A 21,704-nucleotide genomic window follows, 5' to 3' on the forward strand; every position below is an offset into this window, starting at 1 on the left:
GGAGGTGGAATGTCAGCAACACATCAGTAATAATAAAAGAGAAACGGGGAGTCTGTAGAGAGTACTTACCCATACACTCATGCTGCAGCCCCTTTCCGTAGTAGCCTTTCTCACATATACACTCATACTGGCCATTGTTGGTGCCGCACTTACAGCTAGCCATCACATCACAACAGTCCCGGCCTGATTCACAGAGAAACGCACAGCGGAATATGTCCTCTTGGATGTAGTTACCGGAGGGGAGATCTGGAAAGAGCAACACAGTGTTAGGTTCCTGTGTGGTGTCCTGTAGTGTATTGGTCAGAGCACTTGTCTTACAAGTGAGAGGACCCAGGTTGGATTCCTTAGGCAAGTTTCCTTATTCCACACTAAAACAGACTGCTTATCTCTCATCCCCTCCACCATTGGCAAACGTGCATTCAGCCCTACGCCCCTAAACTATGGAACTCTGCCTCAATTTCTCTGCCTTGCCTTCTGCTTGCCTCTTTTCAGATCACATGTGAAGACCTTCCTCTTCAACCGTGCCTACAGTCATCTCCCTCTCTCCCAGCTCGGTGTGAGGCTCCGCTAATGTTAAGCACTCTGAGACGCTACCCCGTATGAAGGGCATTGTATAAATGTAAGTAGCAGTAGTTGTTGGAAGCAGAAACGGAAGTGATGTGGAGACTGATGGATGTGCATTCCTTTTTCTCCACCTCAATAAAAGATAACTTATTTAAAATAACAACTGCCTTTGACTTCAATATACTAAATGCAATTCCAAAAGTCCAGATCGTGCCAGCATTATCTGAAGCAGTCACTGGTTTGCTGCTATTGATGTTTTTATTTTTTGTACAATGGTATAAGACAGATGTTACAAAACCTAGACATTGCCCTGGCAATGCAATCTGTGCCTCTGAATAACACTCTCCACGTACATAACAGGAAAGTTCCGCTTTCTGACTTGAACTGAAGCCATTTGCTGGCTGTCAGAGTCAGATTTTTTTGCTCTCTGGATCAGACCTAGATCATTTGTAANTTTTTTTAAACCTCATTTGAACAGCAGAGAATTTTCCACTTTGCATCCTGACCTGTACAGAAACACGCCACTTCAAGACCTGAAGGGCAACAAGACCAAACAGATATTCAGGGACATGTTGAACTACCTGATTACAAATGAAGAGCCATCAATCATTTATGTAAGCAGAGAGTTACATATTCACTCTAAAGCTGCCAGAAATTAATTCAAGCCAAAGTCAAAAACAGTTTTTCAGAAGCTTCTGTTTCACATTAAAACTCAAAGGTGAAACACCTTCTTACTACCTCCGTTCCTCTCTGCACCACTCTTGAATCCATACTTCTTTTCGCCCTGCTTGGTGATCCCTATATCTCTGAAGTGCTTTGAGCCATTCATTCTACATGAAAAGTGCCCAAATAAGGTTACAAGATCACACAGGACAGGACATAAAGAAGTCCTATCGACCATTTTGATCTCACCTTTGCAGAAGACACACCCTCCCATCCTCCCATCACAGCAGCAAAAATGTTTCTTTATATGAAATGTGCGAGTTGTTGTTATAGTTGTCAAACCAACAGACGAAATCTTCTGGAATTAGCCAGCTCAGAAGAAGAAGTTAAAGTACAAAATTTAAAAAAAACATAAGGACAAAATAAAGAACACTATTAGACAATATATAGACATCAAAAAAAATTGACCACTAAATAACAATAAAATAATAATCTTTACATTTGCCATAACACCTTTCGCGTCAGGAGGATGTATCAAAATGCTTCACAGCATTTACTGGCAATGTATGTGGCAACCAATTTGCACATAGTGGTCCTATAAACAGCCATTAAGTGAATAGGCAATTTTAGTTGAGAGATTCCTTGGCTAGGACAATGAGAAACTCCTTTCTCTTTTCAAATCGTACTATGGGATTTTTAGCGTCCACTTGAACAGGCAGATGTTTAACTCTTCATATGAAGTATAGCAACTCCAGCAATGCAGCACACCCCCAACACTGCACTGGAGTGGCAACCAAAACTGGGCTCAAAGTCCAGTCATGAGGCCGAAATTCAATGCCGTCTTCTGGCTCTAAGCAGCATAAATGAATATTATTATTCAATAATAATAAGCAAATATTATGTAAGAAAACAATAATGATAATCCTTGTGTTTCATGTTGACAAAATGTCTCAAAACACTTCACAAGGTTTTTATTGTTAAGTATAGTAAACTGTATTTGTACGCAAACATGACTGTCAATTTACACACAGCAATTTCTCACAAACAGCCGTCATGGCATGACGTGAATGAATTAAATCCACTCACTTTCAGACTTCAAATGTTTGAGGATTTTTGTTGGGCCGCTCTGCTACACTTTCTACATTCCCACTTTGTTAACTCAGTTTGGTAATGTGATGATAATCACATCAACATTTCCCACCTATTATTTTACACAAATTAACAAATAATGAATGTGTTTTACTAAAAGGGCTTCACCCCCCCCATTGATTTTATGACTTCGTAATCTGGTTAGTGAAATTAAATGTTGTCGTTTGTATAAACCATGTAACTATGAAGATTATTTTATATAATCTTCTGGCTCTGCACACCTAACACCACATTTATATAAAAAAGGTGGATACCCCACACAAGTAAATGCACTGAGCAAAATTACTTTTTGGCATTTTGAATTTGGCAAACTGTTGAAATCAATCTCAACTTTGAAGACCATCTTCTGCATTTCTTAAACAAAACTTACAGAAAATCAACTTCATAATTAAAGCTGAATTTAAGAATTTGTCAAAGTCTGGATTCCCATAAATGCTACGTTAGAGTTAATCTAGACCAAGGTAGAATTTCTATCCTCCCTCATTGTTTTAATCAACCATGTCCCCAGCTTGGGCTAAGCCAGATCCTAAAATCCTTCAGGGATCAGAGTTCCACATACAGACATTTAACTCAGTGGCTTACTTAAACACAACACTTTCAAACTCTTCCAAACCCAATCATTCCAGCAGACGACCAAAAGCTTTTAATCAGATCTCAAAACATTTATTTTTACATATTATAAGAAACCATAAACCCTTCCACCACTTCAAAAGTTGCAAAGACCAAAAAAACAAAAACAACTCCACAAATAAATGATTTCCTGAGTTATAAAATGTATTTCTGGTAAAACATGAATTCCTCTGGTGGCTCAAGTAACAAAGCTGTCTCCACTAGTGTGAAAAATAAGCCGAGCATGCCCAGAACGTCTCAAATTTAATCCCAGTCTATACTAGGATAACTGATCTCTGTGGAGTCCTGCAGCTTAGTGGTTAGAGCACTCGTCTCGCAAGCAAGAGGATCTGGGTTCAATTCCTGTCAGGGTGCAACGTTAGGCAAATTTCCTTACTCCACACGCCTCTGTTTAACTAGCAGGAGGTAGGAACCTGGTTGTTCGTTGATTGGTGGATTGTTTTTCCATGGCTAATGATCCCTTGAACTAAAGAAACAAAAAAAATGTAGTCAATCAATCCACGACTGTTTATGGGACACTGTTGTGCACAATTTGCTGCCACGTTTCGCCAATAAAATATCCTGTTAATTCAGTTTACAGTTTATTCTGTGAAGCGCTTTGTGATGCCTCAAACATGTGATGAGACGCTATATCAAGTGCAAGGATTATTATTATCTCAGCCGTCCTGCAGTTGGACTGGAAGAACCATACTTAGTGCCCTCAAGTACAGAGGGAGAAATAAAACAAACTAATGTTGTTTCTACTGCTCATTAGCGACAGCTAGATTTTGTTCCAAAAGCCCTCTCTCACAGCCAGGTGAATCCAAGACATTCATATTAGTTTTGCGTGTTCCTGGTGGTGAGCCTATACTTCAGATCAGACATTAAACTGAAATCCCATCTGCCTGCTTGGGTGAATGTTAAAAATCCCACAGAGAAGGGAATTTCTCCACTGTGTCAGCTTGGCTGAGTGGGTGGTACACTTGGCTGTGGGTCAGAAGGTTGTGGATTCAGGCTTCATGTCAGGGCTTGAGCTCAACAACAGTGATCAACGCCACTCCATGGTCAGTTCACAGAGATAGAATTGAAGGTGAATTGTGTAATTTCCAACGGTTGAGCACTCTGGCTGAGGAACATTGAATTTCAACCAGAAATGAATGCCAGACATTGCCAGCTGGACTGAGAAAATATTTACAACTAGTATAAATCAGAGCTGCTAATAATGCTTTATTTCCAAACAGTTAGTATTCATTAAAATAAGTCTCTAATCAATAATCTTATTGCAATTTAAGAAGCAAACTCTATCCATTTACTCTGCTTCAAAGTCACACAGACAAAAAAACCTTATTTAGCCTTAGATTGAAGGAAATCATTGCCCTATTTTTCTAAGCTTTCAGCTCACACACATTGTGAAGCTGAAACAAACATTGACTTTGCAGTACGCAAAATACTGCAGATGTTGGAAATTTGAAACAAAAACAGATGTCACTGGGAACACTTAGCAGGTCAGGCAGCATCTATGGAAAGGAAAGTGAGTCAATGTTTTGGGTCCACAACCCTTCATCAGAACTGGGGCATATTGGGAGGGAGAGTGTAGTGATTCTAAATTTGCAGTGATTCTCAGATCTTATGAATACAATAACAATGTATCTGTTATTTTACCTGGCTAGGACATAAGGGATTTTTAAAAAATAAAACAGTGCTATTAAATCTTAAATTTTAATGTCTTATCCGTAGACGACACCTTCAACAACATAGTGCTCACCAAGTACTGGGCTGGATTTCAAATAATATAATAATAATAATAATCCTTGCATTTGATATAGCGCTTTTCACGTTGGGAGGACGTCCCAAAGCGCTTCACAGAACATAATGTAAAGTGAATTGACTGTATAGTTGTGGGCGAACGCGGCAGCCAATTGCGCACAGCAATGTCCCACAAACAGTCGTGGATTGAAAATGACCAATTTATTATTGTTTTCTTTTTTGGAGGGATTATTATTAGGTGTGTGGAGTAAGGAAACTTGCCCAAGGTTTCGCCCTGTGTACCTATTAATAAATGATGTTTGATATTTCATCCTCACTGCTCAGTCTTTCTCTTTATATCCTACCGTATAACCCAATGCAAGCTATTTATGGTACCTTCTTTCTACTACTTGGACTAGAGCTGTGGTGATTTTCTGAAGATGTTTATTTTACAAGCCAAAAGAGGTACTGTAACACTAAGACAACAACAACAACATGGACGTGAGCTGGGGGTCGGGGTCGGGGAGGGTGGAGGATGGTGGGGGGCAAGTAAGGAGATCGAAAGTACGATCGAAAACGAGAGTCTTAAGAATGGTCTTGAAGGAGGCAAAGGAGGGGGCAAGGTGGAGGGACCGCAGGATGGAGTTCCAGAGAGTGGGGGCAGAGTGGCAGAAGGCCCGCCATTGGTGGGGCGAGCGAGGCGGGGGACATGAAGCAGGCCGGAGCCTGCTGAGCGGAGGGAGAGAGCAGGATGGTAGGGGTATACGAAGTCGCAGAGGTAGGAGACAAGACCATAGAGGGCTTTGAAGGTAAGGATCAGTATCTTGATTTGTATCCTCTGTGTGATGGGAAGCCAGTGGAATCGGGGGAGGATGGGGGTGATAGCTTTGCGGAGCCTGGTGCGAGAGAGGACGTGGGCAGTAGAAATTTGGATAATCTGCAGCCTCTGGAGGGAGGAGTTGAGACTACGGGATGGAGTTCCGGAGGGTTGGGGCAGAGTGGTGGAAGGCCCGCTCCCCAATAGTGGGGCGAGCAAGGCGGGGCATGTGAAGCAGGCTGGAGCCCGCTGAGCGGAGGGAACGAACAGGGTGGTAGGGGGTTAGGAGGTTGCAGAGGTAGGGGAGAGCAAGCCTGTGGAGGGCTTTGAAGGTGAGGAACAGGATCTTGAACTGTATCCTCTGTGTGATGGGAAGCCAGTGGAGTCGGGCAAGGATGGGTGTGACAAGGTCGCGGAGCCTAATGCAGGAGAGGACACGGGCTGCAGAGGTCTGGATGATCTGCAGCCTGTGGAGGGAAGAGTTGGGGAGGCTGACAAGCAATGAGTTTACATAGTCAAGCTTCAATGTAATGAAAGCATGTATGAGGGTTTCATCGGGCTGGGGTATGACAGTGGTGGAGCTGGGTGACATTGCGGAGGTGGGGGAAGGCAGAGGGGGTCATGGCGCAGATGTGGAGTAGAAAGAATAGTTGAGGGTCAAACAAGATCCCAAGGTTCCGGACTGGCTTAGCATGGTGGGGTGTGCAACCATGGATGGTGATGCTGTCAGTGCCTGAGGTGAGGATGCGCTAACAGGAGTCAATCAGGAGAGCCTCCGTCTTGTTGACGTTGGGGAGGCCGATAAGCAATGAGTTTGAGGCTCAATGTAATGAAGGCATTCAACTGAAGAAAATTAGCTCTCATCCAGGTTTGATGTCTGACAAACATTCTGTCAGCACAGCAATGGTCCTGGAGTCAAGGTTGTAGGCAGAGAAGTAGAGTTGGGTGTCATCCCCATAAATGTGGAAGTTGACCTCATGTCTGTGAATGATGTCACCAAGAGGGAGCATATAGATATTGAAGAGGAGGGAACCAAGGACAGAGCCCTGAGGAATGCCACACGAGACTGTGTGGAGGCTAGAGGAGAAAACGTTTGTTGAGATGAACCAGTCAAGGACAGAGCCATGAAGGTTGAGGTGAGAGGAGATGCGGTGGATGAGGATAGAGTGGTCGATGGTGTTGAAGGAAGCAGAGAGGTCAAGGAGGATGAGGAGGCAGAGGGAGCCTTGGTCGCAGATGGATAGAATGTCATTTGTCACTTTGACCAGGGCTGTTTCTGTGCTGTGGGTGTCACAGAAACCCGATTGGAGGGGTTCGTGAAGGGGGTGGCGGGAGAGGAAGGAGCAAAGCTGGAAAGCAATAAATCCTTCCAAGACCTTGAAGAGGAAAGGGTGGTTGTAGATGGGGCGGTAATTTGGGAGTAGAGATTGGTCCTGGGAGGATTTGTTAAGGATAGGAGTGATGACGGCGATTGTCATTGCGTGAGGAATAGGTCATTGCGGGAGGAAGCCCAGAGGGGAAGAAGTTCAGATGACTCCAAAGCAGTTGAGAGGGAGGGATGCAAATTTTTTTCCAAGGGTGATAGGAGATGGAGGTGGGTTGGGTGACGGTGGGGGAGAGGGATTGAGGAGTTAAGGGAGATGAAGTGATGGTCCAAGATTGCTTTGTCAATGATGGTGACATCTGAGACGGTAAGGCCCTGAGTGATCACCAGGTCGAGGAGTTGACCATGGATGTGGGTGGCGGAGTGGATGTGGAGGGAAAGATTGAGGGAGGGGATAAGGTAGGAGACATCCGCAGAGGTAGAGCAGGAGGGGTGAAGTGAAGGTTGAAATCGCCAAGGATGAGGAGGAGATAGGAGCAGAGGGAGAGGGAGAATAGGTGGGTGGAGATGTGGGGGATAAAGGTAGGGGAGGGCTTTGGGGGGCAATAGATGAGGAGGATTTTGAGAGAAAGGTTGGAGGGGTGATAAAGGGTAAGGTGCTCAAAGAGGGGAAGGTTCCATAGGAGGAAGTGAAGCCGAGCGGGGACCGGGAGGTGAGAGCTACGCCACCAGCACAGCGGTTAGGTTGAGGGATGTGATGGAAGGTGTAGCCAGGTGGTGTGGCCTCTGTCAGGGGGAAGGGGTTGCCTGGAGCGATCCAGGTTTCAATGAGGGTGAGAATGTCAATGTATTCATCGACAATGAGGTCTTGGATGGTGAGTGTTTTGTTGGAGAGGGAACGGACATTTTGTAGCCCGATGCGGAGGGGACAGCTGATGGCAGAATGTGGGGGGCGAGGGGGGTGAGGAGGAGGACTGACATGGAGGGTGGTGATGTGGATCAGGGAGGAAAGGTTGGCCCCTGGGGTCAGGGACTGGTGAGCCTTGCAGCGAGAGTAGGGGACAGGGCAGTCAGAGTGGCTGTTGTTAGACAGACAGTGGCGTCTGCCACGGTGGGCTCGATGGAGGATTCGAAGACTGGAGCAGAGGGAGGCTGTGGGACGGTCGAGCAGGGATAGCAGTCAGGGAGGGCGGTGGGAGAGGAGGACCGAGTGGGAGTAGTGGAGGTTAGATGACAGGGGTGGGGGCATTTTGGGGAAGCAGCTCGGGTCGGAGCTAATCAGAGTTTACAGGAATCGAGATGACAATAATAATTATATTAATAAATGGCTACGTATAGCGACTTATCATAGTGAAACATCACAAAGAGCTTGAACGATTTTTTTCGGTAAAATGTAGTGACTGTAGATTGCAGAACCAAACACCTGACCTCTATACCACACAAAAGAATCCTGGTAATGGAATGATTCATCTGGGAGTGAAGGGAGACCAGAGAAAGAACCAACTGGCAGCACATAACCCACTTGTCTTTAAGCCTGTTCAACTGTTGGCACTCTGAATCACTTACTATGTCCCACCACTCACTTGTGCTAACCTACAACAGACTGCGGAAGCCAACAATGCATTTTCAGTAGCACATTGCTGTTCCTCTCAATGACCGTGTAAAAGTTGGCGTTGGCTGATAAATAACCTGCCAACGCTCATTCTACAGTTTCACATGAGCAATGACCATTTGAGAAAAAGGGCACCAGTGGGAACATATCCCAACAACAACAAATTACATTTGTATAGCACCTTACATGTCAGGAGGACATTCTAATCCCAGCAGGAATTACGCAGTGAGAAACTGAATAACAAATGTGAATGCTGTCGTCCAATTGGGCTCCTACCTTCGTGAAGTGCTCTTCGAGCTAAGGCCTCAAACTCAGCAAAACTGTGCAGGATGTAGCAGTGCTCTTCCTTAGGATGTGAGGCCATGTCTTGCAGTTCGCGAATGTTACCCTGCCAAATGCCAAACGTAAAGATTTCCACTCCAAGGTCTCGCAGGGAAGCTGCAATGGGCCTCGGATCCCCGCCATTTGAATAGCCATCTGTGATAAGGAAGACCACTTTGGTGGAGTTCACACGTGAATGCCGCAGTATTTGCTAAACAAACAAGAAGAGCAGCACATTACATATTACTGAAGACAGCATCATATAGTATACCTTGTGTTTGATATTGCGCCTTATCACATCCTTGAGATGTCTCAAAGCACTTTACAGAATATATTGTAAAGTGGATTGACTGTGTATTTTATGGTAAAACGCTGAGGCCAATTGTTCACAGCCGAATCCCATGAACAGTTGTGGACTGAATGACCCAATTTATTTTTAGGGAGGAATTACTACCCCGGAAAGTGATCTGCCAATCGAGTAACAACCAGGTTCCTACTTACTGCTACGTAAACAGAGGCGTGTGGAGTGAGGAAACTTGCCTAAAGTTTCACCCCGCCCGGGAATCAAACCTAGGTCCTCTTGCTTGCGAGGTGAGTGCATTAACTACTACACTATGGGATTCCACAGAGTGATAAGATCAGAGCACTAAAATTCCACCCTCGACGTATAAGACGCTCTATAAATGTAATTTTGTTGTTATTGTTGTAACCAAAGTTACTCAATTATGTAACATTTACAGTGTCCAGAATTTGGTGAATTCTTAAATACGGTCTCTGTTTCAAGCTGGTTTTCAGTAAATAAATTTAAGAACTACAAAAAACACAATTCTGAAATGTTATGTGAATAGGGTAAATCCTATAAATTTAACCAATGTTTGATTCCCATTTACTGTTAATTTCAACAGTAAAAAGATATAATAATAAAACTGTATACAACTGGAGTTTAAGGTCATTCCAAGTGTGTTCTACTTCTGTAAGAAATTATGAGTTCAACATTATAGGCCGCCAATTATCATTAAACATTGAGTCTTCTTGAGTCATGCAACTGGCCAGTTTATACATACCACTGTCATCTGCCTTGATATCCCAAAACAGCCATCAACTTGGGTGCAATGATTGAATGGCCTCCCACTGCAATTTCAAGGAATTTTACAATTTGCAATTCTTATTGACTGCAAGTTAATGATGGTTATTAATACACCCAGTTCTGAGTTTTTAATATGTATTGATTCAGTCCCTATAAAGGAATTTGTATTTCTGTTACTGCGGTCCCGAATAACAGCCACTGACCCAGCACAGTGGTGGGAAACAAAATCAATTCTTTTGCACATTTCATACAATGGTATGTATTGAGACCTATTTAGGTTTTTGCAAATAACAAACTCTAAACATAGTTACAAATTTAGTTACGATGAAGTTTATCCTTCAACTCCATGATAATATTAACTATATAGGACAAAGTTTGTAAAGTTTCTTAACTATTGCTTGTGTTAACTATTGCCCATGATATGGCAGCACACACCTCCAGGGAAGCAGATTTTTCCTTTTCATATCCAGCTTTCCCTATCTATTTTTAAATTCAAGTGAAGTATTTTTTGCTGTGTAAATTTTAGCCCCTATTATGGTCTCTAAACTTTTTTTTTCTTTTTTAGTATTTACTCTGCTTCATTTGCCAAGAAGGAATGAAAGCCACATCTTCGATAAATATTTTGCTGATTAAATAGGCTAGGTCAGAGTTTATGACAATTCAACAATTTAATGAATATCATTCAGCATTCAGGACCTGAGAAGACAATTGAGTGAAATAGGTCAAATGATTTTTTAAACACATTCATTTTTTTTCCCCCAAAGTTACATTAACTTGCTTCACATATACAAATGATCTTACTTCAGATTGTTCTAGATGCTGCAGGTCATGTAACTGAATTAATATAGGGTGACCCTGGAATAAAATTGCCTGCATTTATATCCTGGAAGACAGCCAGTCCATGCTGGAATTGATGAAAGTAGTTCTAGTGGATAGTTTTTTACGGAGCTGTTATAATGTAGTGTCTAATTTTCTTGACATATACATTATATTATAAGGATTATAAAAACTAATCCTTGCTTTTAATATAGCCTCTTTCACATTATAAGGACATCTCCAAGCACTTTGCAGGCTTTACTGTGAAGTGTAGTGACTGTATGTTATAGGGAAATGCAGTAACCAATATTGTACACAGCAATGTCCCACAAACAGCCATGAACTGAATGACCACATCTATCTGGGGAGAATGTTGTCCAGGACACCAAGCGAAATGCCCATCACTTTTCAAACAGAACCATGGGATCTTTAATGTCCACCTCAACAGACAGACAGGACCCTGGGTTAACATCTCATCTGAAGAACGAGACCTGTAACAACTCCCCAGCATTGCATTGGAATGTCAGCCTAGACTGTGAATCAAACCCTCAACATGGGACTGAAACCCACAAGCTTGGGACATGGAGACGAGTGTGCTATCAGCGAGCCAGGATGACATACAGTATAACCCTGTAACATTAGAGTTTTACAAATATAGAATGGCTTGGTTGATGAGTCAATAGAAAGAGTGAATCTGGGTGGCTATTTGATTCCAGGATTTGAATTTCCCCAATGCGGCATATCATCAGCTGAATATGAGCTGTTTTATATAGACCAGAAAAACCACAGGATACCATATGCCGATGGATTTCATTTAGGTATCCTCGTGCGGAAATTAAATTCTTATTGCAAGAGTTATACAATCAAACTTGGGTGGGCTGTAAAATTAAAAGAGTAAGAAAGTCATTGTAGAATTGTTGGTAAAACCATGAAAGCTGTTTTTTACATAATCCAGTGTCTTGGTCACAACCACCAAGAGGCTCAGCACCATATGATCTGGAATACAACTGAGAACTTCTTAAGACTTTGCTGACTGGGATCAACGATTCATATACTGCAAGTTTTTGCAATCAAATATTTTCAAAGCAGAAGTTTGCTCCATTGGTGACTATATTTATCATTTACACACTTCAGTTTTAGAATCAGTAAGTTTCAAACTGTAAGATTCAATTCAAATTATGTCTTCCTTACGCATTGGGCAAATACAGTACAAAAAGTTGAGTTTTAAACCTAAGCACAGACTTCCATGGGTGGGGGGGGGGAAGCATTGTTTATCATGTTTATTGGCTTCCAAGCAATAAAAAACGCCCAAAGTTCACACTCCTTCAAACCAATGCCAATATGTGTTTAGGGTAATTTAAAGTTGTGGGCTGCCGTCACTAGATTTATAGTCCATCATTAATCTGTTTGACATACCAAGCGCTGCACTTCTGGCAGCGATAACACTTCAGTCTCTGTTTCTGGCATCAGTATTTAAGAAATGTGGCTTTGTTTACATTCAGAGGGTCCAACCGGTCAATCACTGTGACAGCGATCTTACAACACCAACTCGGTGCTCAATCACCCATTTAGAAACTCAGCGCTGAGCTTTGCAGCTCTCACTGTGATTGGCAGCACTGGCAGCTCAGATCACCGCCCAATCAGAGAGAAGGCCAAGTCAGATAGTTGGCCAATCAGAGAGAAGGTCAGGCCAGATCACCGCCCAATCAGAGAGAAGGCCAAGTCAGATAGTTGGCCAATCAGAGAGAAGGTCAGGCCAGATCACCGCCCAATCAGAGAGAAGGCCAAGTCAGATAGTTGGCCAATCAGAGAGAAGGTCAGGCCAGATCACCGGCCAATCAGGGAGAAGGCCAAGTCAGATAGTTGGCCAATCAGGGAGATGGAGGTCAGACAGTTGGCTGATCCGGGAGAATGTCAGGTCAGATGGTGGAGAGAAGGAAACACTGAGGTGGTGCACAAGCTCTCATGAGCCCAGAGTCTCTCTTCATCAACCTGTTGTGTGATCACAAGATTGGTTTGGATAAAGAAGGCCCCTCAGCCATCCGATCTCATCCTCCAGAACATCCACCCTACCATCCCACCATCAAACAGATTTTTGCATAATCCAGTGTCCTGGCCACAGCCTCCAGGAGGCCCAGGTCCACGTGACCTGGAAGACAACAAGGAACTTCTTAAGCCTTAGCTGACTGGGATCCACGATTCATATGCTGCAAGTTTTTGCAATCAAATATTGCAAAGCAAAGGCACAATGAATCTGGTTTGAAAATATTTGTTAGTGAGACCTGGTGAAACTGTGCCCTTATCAATTTTGATAAGGTTTGTTGAACTACTCCATTGGTATAAACACAGTTTGGCCACAACAAATCGTTATTTAAATACAAAGACTCTCTTTACACTTTTTAAATTATCTTCAAGAGCTGCTAGGTTCTCAGCCTCACATATAAACCCTTTTGCCACTCCTTGTGTAACCCCTCTGTCTTGCCCCCTCACTTGCCTCCTTCAGGGCCCATTTCCAAAACCATTCTGTTCGACCATGCCTTCGGATCATCTTCCCACCATTAATCCCTTTGCTCTCCACCCACCCTGACTCCAGCACGCAGCTCGGATGCAAACTCTTGACCGTCCAGGACCTTGGGATGTCCCCCGATGTGAAAGGCACTACATAAGTGCAATTTATTATCGTCCTTATCTCTGGGAGCTTCTCCTACCTCACTTTTCTATTCACCCTCTCAGCTGAGCTACCTCAGGCCCCCTGAGCTTCAGCTATTACAACCCTAACCTTTGGAACTCCCTCCCATTTTGTCGCCCCTTCTATCGAGTCAACTACAAGGGTATGGGGAAAGGGCAAAGTAAAAGGGACTGAAACGATTACTCTTAAAGGAGCCAGCGCAGACACAATAGGCCGAATGGCCTTCTGTGCTATAAATTTCTATGATTCTGTCTTTACATTCTTCCTACTTGTTTGATGATTCCCATGGGCACCTCCTTCTTCAACTCAACCCTCTCACTTGCTCGGCAACCTTAAGAAACACTCTGAGACGTTATCCTACACCAAAGGTACCATATAAATGCAAGTCGTTGTTGGTTTCCCTTTTGATCAGACTGATATTTCTCAAATCAGCTAACTGTTGGGCCTTTCTTCAGAAAGCATGCCCTAAATATCAAATATTTCATTCTAATAATTTTATAATTATTCATGGAGTCCTGTAGCTCAGTGGTTAGAGCACTCGCCTCGCAAGTGAGAGGACCCGGTTTTGATTCCCGGCAGGGCAAAACATTGGGCAAGTTTCCTTACTCCACACGCCTCGGTTTACTTAGTAGTATGTAGAAACCTGGTTGTTAAATCAATTGGCAGATCGAGACGTCTTGAAGAAATGCTAAAGCACTATATCAAATGCAAGGTATCATTATTATAATAACAACGACGTGCATTTATATAGCGCCTATAATGAAGGGCAGCATCTTGGAGGTGAGTGGTGAGAGAGAGAAAACGACTTTCACTATGATTCATAAGGTTAACTTAGTCATACAAATATAAATGCAAAACAGAATTCAAGTGGCTCTGCGACGACTGTAACTTACCTGAAAAATCCTCATGCAAAACCAAGCAATTCCAATGTTGGAGCATGAGGTCTGTCACATTTAGGAGCTATCATGCTGGGACAGGCTGATGGCACCTAGTGGCCATTTCACACTGAACACACAAATAGCAAACTATTTCACACTATAGTGGAAGCACTATAACTGGTCAAGGTTTCTAATTTCAAAGTGATTCATGTTGGATCCTGTAGGCCACTTGTTGGACCATTGTGGCTTAGACTATGTGATTCCAAGTCCCGACGTGGGGCTTGAACCCACAGCCTTCTGACTCAGAAGCGACAGTGCTACCACTGCGGCACATCAAAGAAGCCCCGCATCAACTTTAAACTCACAAGTCCTCACCAACAATCCCCCAGAAAAAATTGGCCATTCATCGTGACTGTTTGTGGGATATTGCGTGGAAATTGGCTGCCACATTCCCCTACAAAATACAGTCACTCCACTTTTCAGTATATCTTGTAAAGCACTTTGAAATGTCCTCTTGATGTGAAGGACACTAAATCAAATGCATGGATTATTATAAATAGCGATCTTGAATGTGTGCAGATCAAACCTATTACTAAAAAGAGTTTGACATGGGCTTCTACTGCCTTTAAGCTGAATAGTTTTTAGGAGTTATTGAACATTTAAGAGAAACAAACCAGAATGGACTGTTTTGTATTGACAACTTTATTTGCTGTAAAAGTAAAAGTATTTAAATAATGTTACTCTTACCATGAAACAGTGAATTATTTTGGGAAACAAGAAAAAAATGGGTTCTGTGAGTGTATGATCATATCCTACAGAATAGCAATGTTTTACCCATTAGTAGTATCATATATGAATTGTTTTCAGATATAATACTAATAATGGTGCTGACAGTATCACCATCCATGGTTGCACACTCAATCTTGCTAAGCCAGTCCAGAACCCTGGGGTCTTGTTCGACCCTCAACTATCCTTTCTATCTCACATTCGGGCCATGACCCGCTCTGCCTTCCCCCACCTCCGCAGCGTCACCCAGCTCCGACACTGTCTCACACCTCAGTCCGCCAAAACCCTCATACATGCCTTCATTACATTGAGGCTTGACTATGCAACCTCCCGGTTTGTCGGCCTCCCCAACTCCTCCCTCCACAGGCTGCAGATCATCCAGAACTCTGCAGTCCGTGTCCTCTCCCGCACCAGGCTCTGCAACCTTTTCACCCCCATCCTCGCCCAACTCCACTGGCTTCCCATCACACAGAGGATACAGTTCAAGATCATGGTCCTCACCTTCAAAGCCCTCCATGGTCTTGCTCCCCCCTACCTCTCCAACCTCCTAACCACCTACCATCCTATTTGCTCCCTCCGCTCAGCAGGCACCGGCCTGCTTCACTTCCCCTGCCTCGCTCGCCCCACTATTGGCGGGCAGGCCTTTCTGCCCCCACCCTCTGGAAATCCATCCGGCAGTCCCTGCATCTCACCCCTTCCCTCACCACCATCAAGACCATCTCAAGACCCTCCTCTTCGACCATGCTTTCGATCTCCCTGCTTCCCCATCTGCCCTCCCCCACCCTGACCCTCAGCTTGGGTCCGTAACTCTGTCTGTCCAACGCCTTGGGACGTCCTCCCAACGTGAAAGGCGCTATATAAATGTAATTTTGTTGTTGTTTTCTAAATTGAATTTGCAAATTTATCATATATATCATATTTGAGCTAAACTTGTTGAATGATCTGGTTGCAGAGATCCCCACTGAGCAACTCTCCAGAAAATGCAACCCAATTTAAGAGTTGTTTCCTTGCTCCAATTAAAAACTTTCAATAAACTTACAAAGTCTAACAGTCTCAAATTTGCTACAGCAGTGTGCCACAAAAAGTCGTGGATTGAAAATGACCAATTTGTTATTGTTTTGTTTAGGAGGGATTATTATTAGGCGTATGGAGTAAGGAAACTTGCCTAAGGTTTCGCTCTGCCTGGAATTGAACCCAGGTGTCTCACTTGTAAGGTGAGTGCTCTAACTACTGAGCTACTGGACTCCATATCTCTAATATCCTTTCCATAATGTGGTGCTCAAACCTGCATACAGTATTCCAGCTGTGAAACAATGTCTCGTACAGATTCATCATCCCTTCCTTACTTTCATATTCTGCAGGTGGCTCGTCAACTGCATGTCCCTCGATCCATCTACTCCACCACCGTACTTCCAGCCATTATGCCCCCAAACTCTGAAACTCTCTGCCTCAATCGCTCTGCCTTTCCCCTTGTCTTCAGATCATATCTGAAGACTTTCCCTTTCAACCATATCAACTGTCTCCTAGGCTTTCTCCCCCTACTTGGTATCAAACTCTGCTATTTGGGACGTCCTCCCGATATGAAACACGCTGTACAAATATAATTCTGTTGCAAGTTGTTATATTCAGTGGCTCTGTATCTAAATCCCAGAATCACGAAATGATAGAAATTCATAGAAATTTACAGCATCTGCGCCAGTTTTCAGTGCAAGGCATTCAATCCTGCTGCCCACACCCCTTCAAGCCTCTTACCTTTCATATACCTGTCAACTTCACTCTTAATACCCACAATGGACTGTGCCTCTACCACCTTACTTAGCAGGGCATTTCACATCCCCAAAACTCTCTGAAGGAAAACAATTCACCTAAGCTCATCTTTTTCTCTTCTTGTGACTATTTTATAACTCTGGCCCGAGTCATTGATTCCCCAATAGTGGAAATAGCAAAACTGTAGCAATTTTACAACCAACATCTTCAGGGAGTAAATAAAAACACCACACACTCTCAATGCTTGCCCTTCAGCAAAATACTGTGCTTTCTCCTTGCCTCCCCCTCCTTGCTTCTATTTAGATGTGCTGAATCTTAGCTAGAACAAAAGGTTAGCAGCTCCTACTGTTGAGAATCCTCCCGCAGATGGATATGAGGGACCAGGCCTGACAGCAAATGAAAATCAGGGATATTTTCTCCAAACATGGGCAGAAATAATGTGCAAAGTTCAATCCTATTTGCAATTTGATTTGATGCAGGATGTTAAGAAGTAGCCAGAACAGCACTTTGAGTGTTGGACCCAAAGCTTCTGCAGCTACATATTAACGTCCTTTAATATTATATAACAATAATAAAGAATAAATCCTTGCATTTCATATAGCAACTTTCATGTCAGCCTGACATTGCAAAGTACTTCAGAGGATATATTGTAAAGTATATTGACTGTGTGTTTTGCAGGCAAACACAGCCTCTTTGCACTTTTAGCAGCAATTCCATTTATATTGGAACTACACTTTTAACAAAAACAAGGTAATTCCACTTTTAATGAAAACCTAAGACAAGTTTCCTTACTCCACACACCTCTTTATACCAGCAATAAGTAGGAACCCAGCTGTTAGTCGATTGGCAGATTGCTATTCTGTGGATAATAATCCCTCCCCGTAAAAAATGTGGGCACTCAATCCACAACTGTGTGTGGGACACTGCTGTGTGCAATTCGCTGCCGCGTTTTGTCACAAAATACACACTTTGTAATATATTCTTTGAATCACTTTGAGACGTCTCAATGTCGTGATAAGGTGCTATATCACATGCAAGGATTATTTATCATCTACAGATCATGTCTATGGGACTGAAAAGCACACATCTCATGCAAGCATGGAGTATCATCACTGAGCAAGTTCTTGTACATTTTAAGGAATAGATAAAGCACACTTAGGGTGGTTATGGCTTGCAGCATACCTAATGTAAACCTGTATGGGCTCTAGTCAGGCAACACACAAAACTAATCTCTCTCTCAGAGGTTTAGGAAACGTGCTGCGATTGTATAACAAACCCTGCTTTGGATCAGGCTACAAAATTAGAAGCGATGTTTTAGCTCTCATGAGTCATGACCAGCCAATCTAAGTGTTTGTGAAATGCAAACAACTCAGGTCTGCAACAACTTGCAAACCATCTTAACTCAGGCTGAGATTGCACTTGTGGGCAGAGGCAGGGTTCAGGGGGCTCAGGGTTTCTGCCCACACAACATCCAAGCATTGCAAGTTATTGTAAACAACAACAAATTTCACTTGTATAACGCCCTTCACATCGGAAAGATGTCCCAGGGTTACCTCAAGCCCCTGTTAAAAATGACAGAAGCAGTGGTTCTGGTAACTTGGCACAATCATCACAAATACAAGTTAAACTCTACCTTCAACAAATTCATTCAATTATTTTTCTTCTAAGAATTAACCCCGAGAAGATTGCACAGTACCAATTCTCAGCTCATGAGGGAGCAATAATAGACATCTCTTGCTGTAGCTTAACCCAGTATCAAAAATAGTCATATCAATCTCTTCTACTCTAGGAAAGAAAGAATAAAAGGGAAATATCATGATGTTGCTTTTACTCTTGATGAGGAATGATTAGGAAATAATTTTAAAAAGTCATTCAATCCACGACTGTTTGTGGGACACTGCTGTGCACAATTCGCTGCCGCGTTTCATCCACAAAATACAGTCATGCATTTTACAATCTATTCTGTGAAGCGCTTTGAGACGTCTGAACAATATGATAAAGCTGCATCAAATGCAAGGATTATTATTAATCTATGAAAAGTTCTCTTCTCTGGGGTAAGGAACGAATGGGAAATAATTGAAAAATAACAATAATAATAATAATAATTTGGTCACATCAATCCACAACTGTTTACGGGACGCTGCTGCTCGCTATTTGCTGCCGCATTTCGTCCAAAAAATAATCCAGTCCGTTCACATGACAATACATTCTGTGAAGCGCTTTGAGGCGTCTCAGCGACGTGATAAGGCGCTACATCAAATGCCAGGATTATTATCATTATTATTATCATAACTATGTATTATAACAGGTACGGGAAGGTCTCTCCCTACTCTAGGGCAGGAATGGAGAGGAAATAGAGAATCCCTCGTAGCCTTAAGAGGAGGAAAGGAGGAAGGAAATAGTCAACAGTCAGAAAATCTTACTGCTGCTTGCTGGAAGGCTCCTTTGGTGAAGGTGCCTCCTCCCCTGTAGGTGATGGCCGGGATCTCCTCGGTGAGCAGTGAGCACTTGTGCTGCCGGGGCTCCGGGGAGGAGATGTAGTTCACTCTGGGGATCACGTTGTTTTTGGAGGAGAAAGTGACGATGGCCACCCGGGTGGCCGTGGGGACCACCGGGAAGTCAGACAGCAGCTTCTTGACGAACTTCAGCTCGTTGACGAAGTTGGCGTGACCCACGCTGGAGGACTCATCCACCAGGAACACCAGCTCCAAGCCGTCGCTCTTCTCTCGCAGTTTGCGCACGTTGCGCTTGAAGACGACCCCCCGACTGACCACTCTGTTGGTGGCAGCTTCCGGACCATTGCCATAGCGATGTTCCCTCATCTCCAAGGTCCTCCCTGTCCCCGGCAGGTTCTTCCTCTGGAAAGGGAGGAACGGGTAGGAAGGCAAGCAGCACACAGCCTGCAAAGCCACCAGCAGAGTGACTGCCTTGCACATCATTGCAAGCCAGGACACATCTAAATGCTCTTCACTCACTCTCTCTCTCTCTCACACACACACACACACAAATGCAACAATTTCTGCAAATGCAACTTTCTGCAAATGCAACACTTTCTTCTGTAAAATCTCCTTTTAGAAAATCAACTCTCTAATTCTGTCTCGACTCTCTTTCTGGCAAACAGTGGTCTGTTTTACTCTCTCCCCCCGTAACTGTCCTTTCCTGGAGGCTAGCAACGAGGAAGCATGTTGTAAGGGATGAGATGAAAACGCAAGTGTCTTTGAAACTGACACTGGAAAAAGTGGAATGAGACAGAGAGAGAGAGAGAGAGGCAGTGGCTGATTTGTTTTTTTACACCCTCTGTTACTGCTGAAGCAACTGAGATTCCTTGTCACTGCTACATGTGCGTCAGGCTATCAGCATTCCCAAAGAAAACATCAGCACAAACTTCCTGATTGATCCCATATGTTTGGCAGAAGCAGATACACAGAGTGCCATGTTAATTGGAAGCACTTTTGGCCACTTTTCAAGTTCTGATCCTTCAGTCACCTGCACAATGGTGTCTCTCTCTCTCTCTCTCCAGAGGCTTTTCTAATCAAAGGAGGAAAATAAAAAAATGTGTTTTGTTTGATTTAATCTTAGACCAACATTGCAAAGTTCAATCCTGCATCTCCAAAGGTTAACATTACATCCCAGCCCTTTTCGAACATGTTTTGGTTCTTTCTGTAACCTTTGCTTTGTCACCTTGAGGGACAATTCCCAGGAATGTTCTGGATTGGACAGGGATCAGCTGTTTAAACCACCACATTTCCTACAACAATGCAAAAACTCCAGTTCTTGAACTCCCATTCCTGACTCTGTTACTGGCTTTAGTGGGGAACAGGGAAAACTAATTCAGACAGTGCATTATATTTTCACCAGCAATTGACCAGGCAAATGTACATACTAAATGCAACATTTCTGGGTGTCTTACAAACAGAGGCAGCTGCTAGGAGTTGTACCTGGCCATTATAGGCATGTGATCTACTTTCACCCGATTAACTTCAACAAATCTCTACCCCCTGACCTTCTCTCTTAAGTGTCCAAGTGCCAAACCCCTAGAGATTTCTAATCCATAGACTTTTTCTGCTTGAAATCAGGTTAACTCTAATTCATTGCTCACGGACCACAACTTCAAGATCATAATAACCCTCATAGAATTGACAGTATTTATTGCATGGACCAATAAATAAACTCTGAGATTATTTCTGATCACTCAATATACAAGCAGGGGCTCCTCCTCACAAACAGAAAAAAGGGTGAGATTGTCATAAATTCTATGTGTTATAAAGAGGAAATGCCCTGGCACCACCTCTATCTTTTTGCTTATTCCCCAAGCCATCACCTGTCACCTCCGCTGCTGGCTCGGGCCTCCTGCATGCCCCTCTTTCTGTTCCATCATTGGCGGCTGTGCATTTTGCCACTATGCCCTGAAACTCTGGACCTGTCTCCCTCAATCCCTCCGCCTTGGCCTCTGGTTCCCCATTTTCAGATCACACCTTAAGACGTTCCTCTTCGACTGTGCCTACAGTCACTTCCCCACAGCTTGGCATCAGGGCTGTTTATGGGACATTGCTGTGCAAATATTGTTTGCTGCTTTTGCCAACTAAATACACAGTCATTACACTTTACAGTAAAACCATGTGAAGCACTTTGAGACACTTTGATAAGGCTGTGTCAAAATGTGAGCATTATTATACAGCGGAAGCTGCTTAAGCCGGACACATTGGGGCCGGCTGTTTTGTCACCGTAAGCAGAGTCAGAGGTTAACTAAAGTTCTTCCCGTACGAGAGAGGAGCGGAGAGGAGCAGTGCTGCTGTCTCTTCCTTCCCACTGCCATATTCCATTGCACGGGAAGGGGACCAATTACTAACGGCTCCGGAGGTGAATGATTGACTGC

The 21,704-nt window shown here is 43.5% G+C and overlaps 1 protein-coding gene across 1 annotated transcript in view; it reads right to left on the minus strand.

The window, feature by feature from the left end:
* The window catches only part of svep1 (sushi, von Willebrand factor type A, EGF and pentraxin domain containing 1), a 114,143-nt gene extending 94,416 nt beyond the window's left edge, over nucleotides 1–19,727 (minus strand). The window contains exons 1-3 of the mRNA XM_042345914.1: nucleotides 19,252–19,727; nucleotides 8,761–9,016; nucleotides 70–246 (exon numbers count right to left, since the gene is read on the minus strand). Coding sequence (XP_042201848.1) covers nucleotides 70–246; nucleotides 8,761–9,016; nucleotides 19,252–19,650 — 832 coding nt within the window. The 5' untranslated portion in view covers nucleotides 19,651–19,727. The remainder of the gene's footprint in view (nucleotides 1–69; nucleotides 247–8,760; nucleotides 9,017–19,251) is intronic.
* Nucleotides 19,728–21,704: the final 1,977 nt, after the last annotated feature.

This window comes from Callorhinchus milii, unplaced genomic scaffold (assembly GCF_018977255.1).
Source record: "Callorhinchus milii isolate IMCB2004 unplaced genomic scaffold, IMCB_Cmil_1.0 Scaffold1, whole genome shotgun sequence".
Taxonomy (NCBI): Eukaryota; Metazoa; Chordata; class Chondrichthyes; order Chimaeriformes; family Callorhinchidae; genus Callorhinchus; species Callorhinchus milii.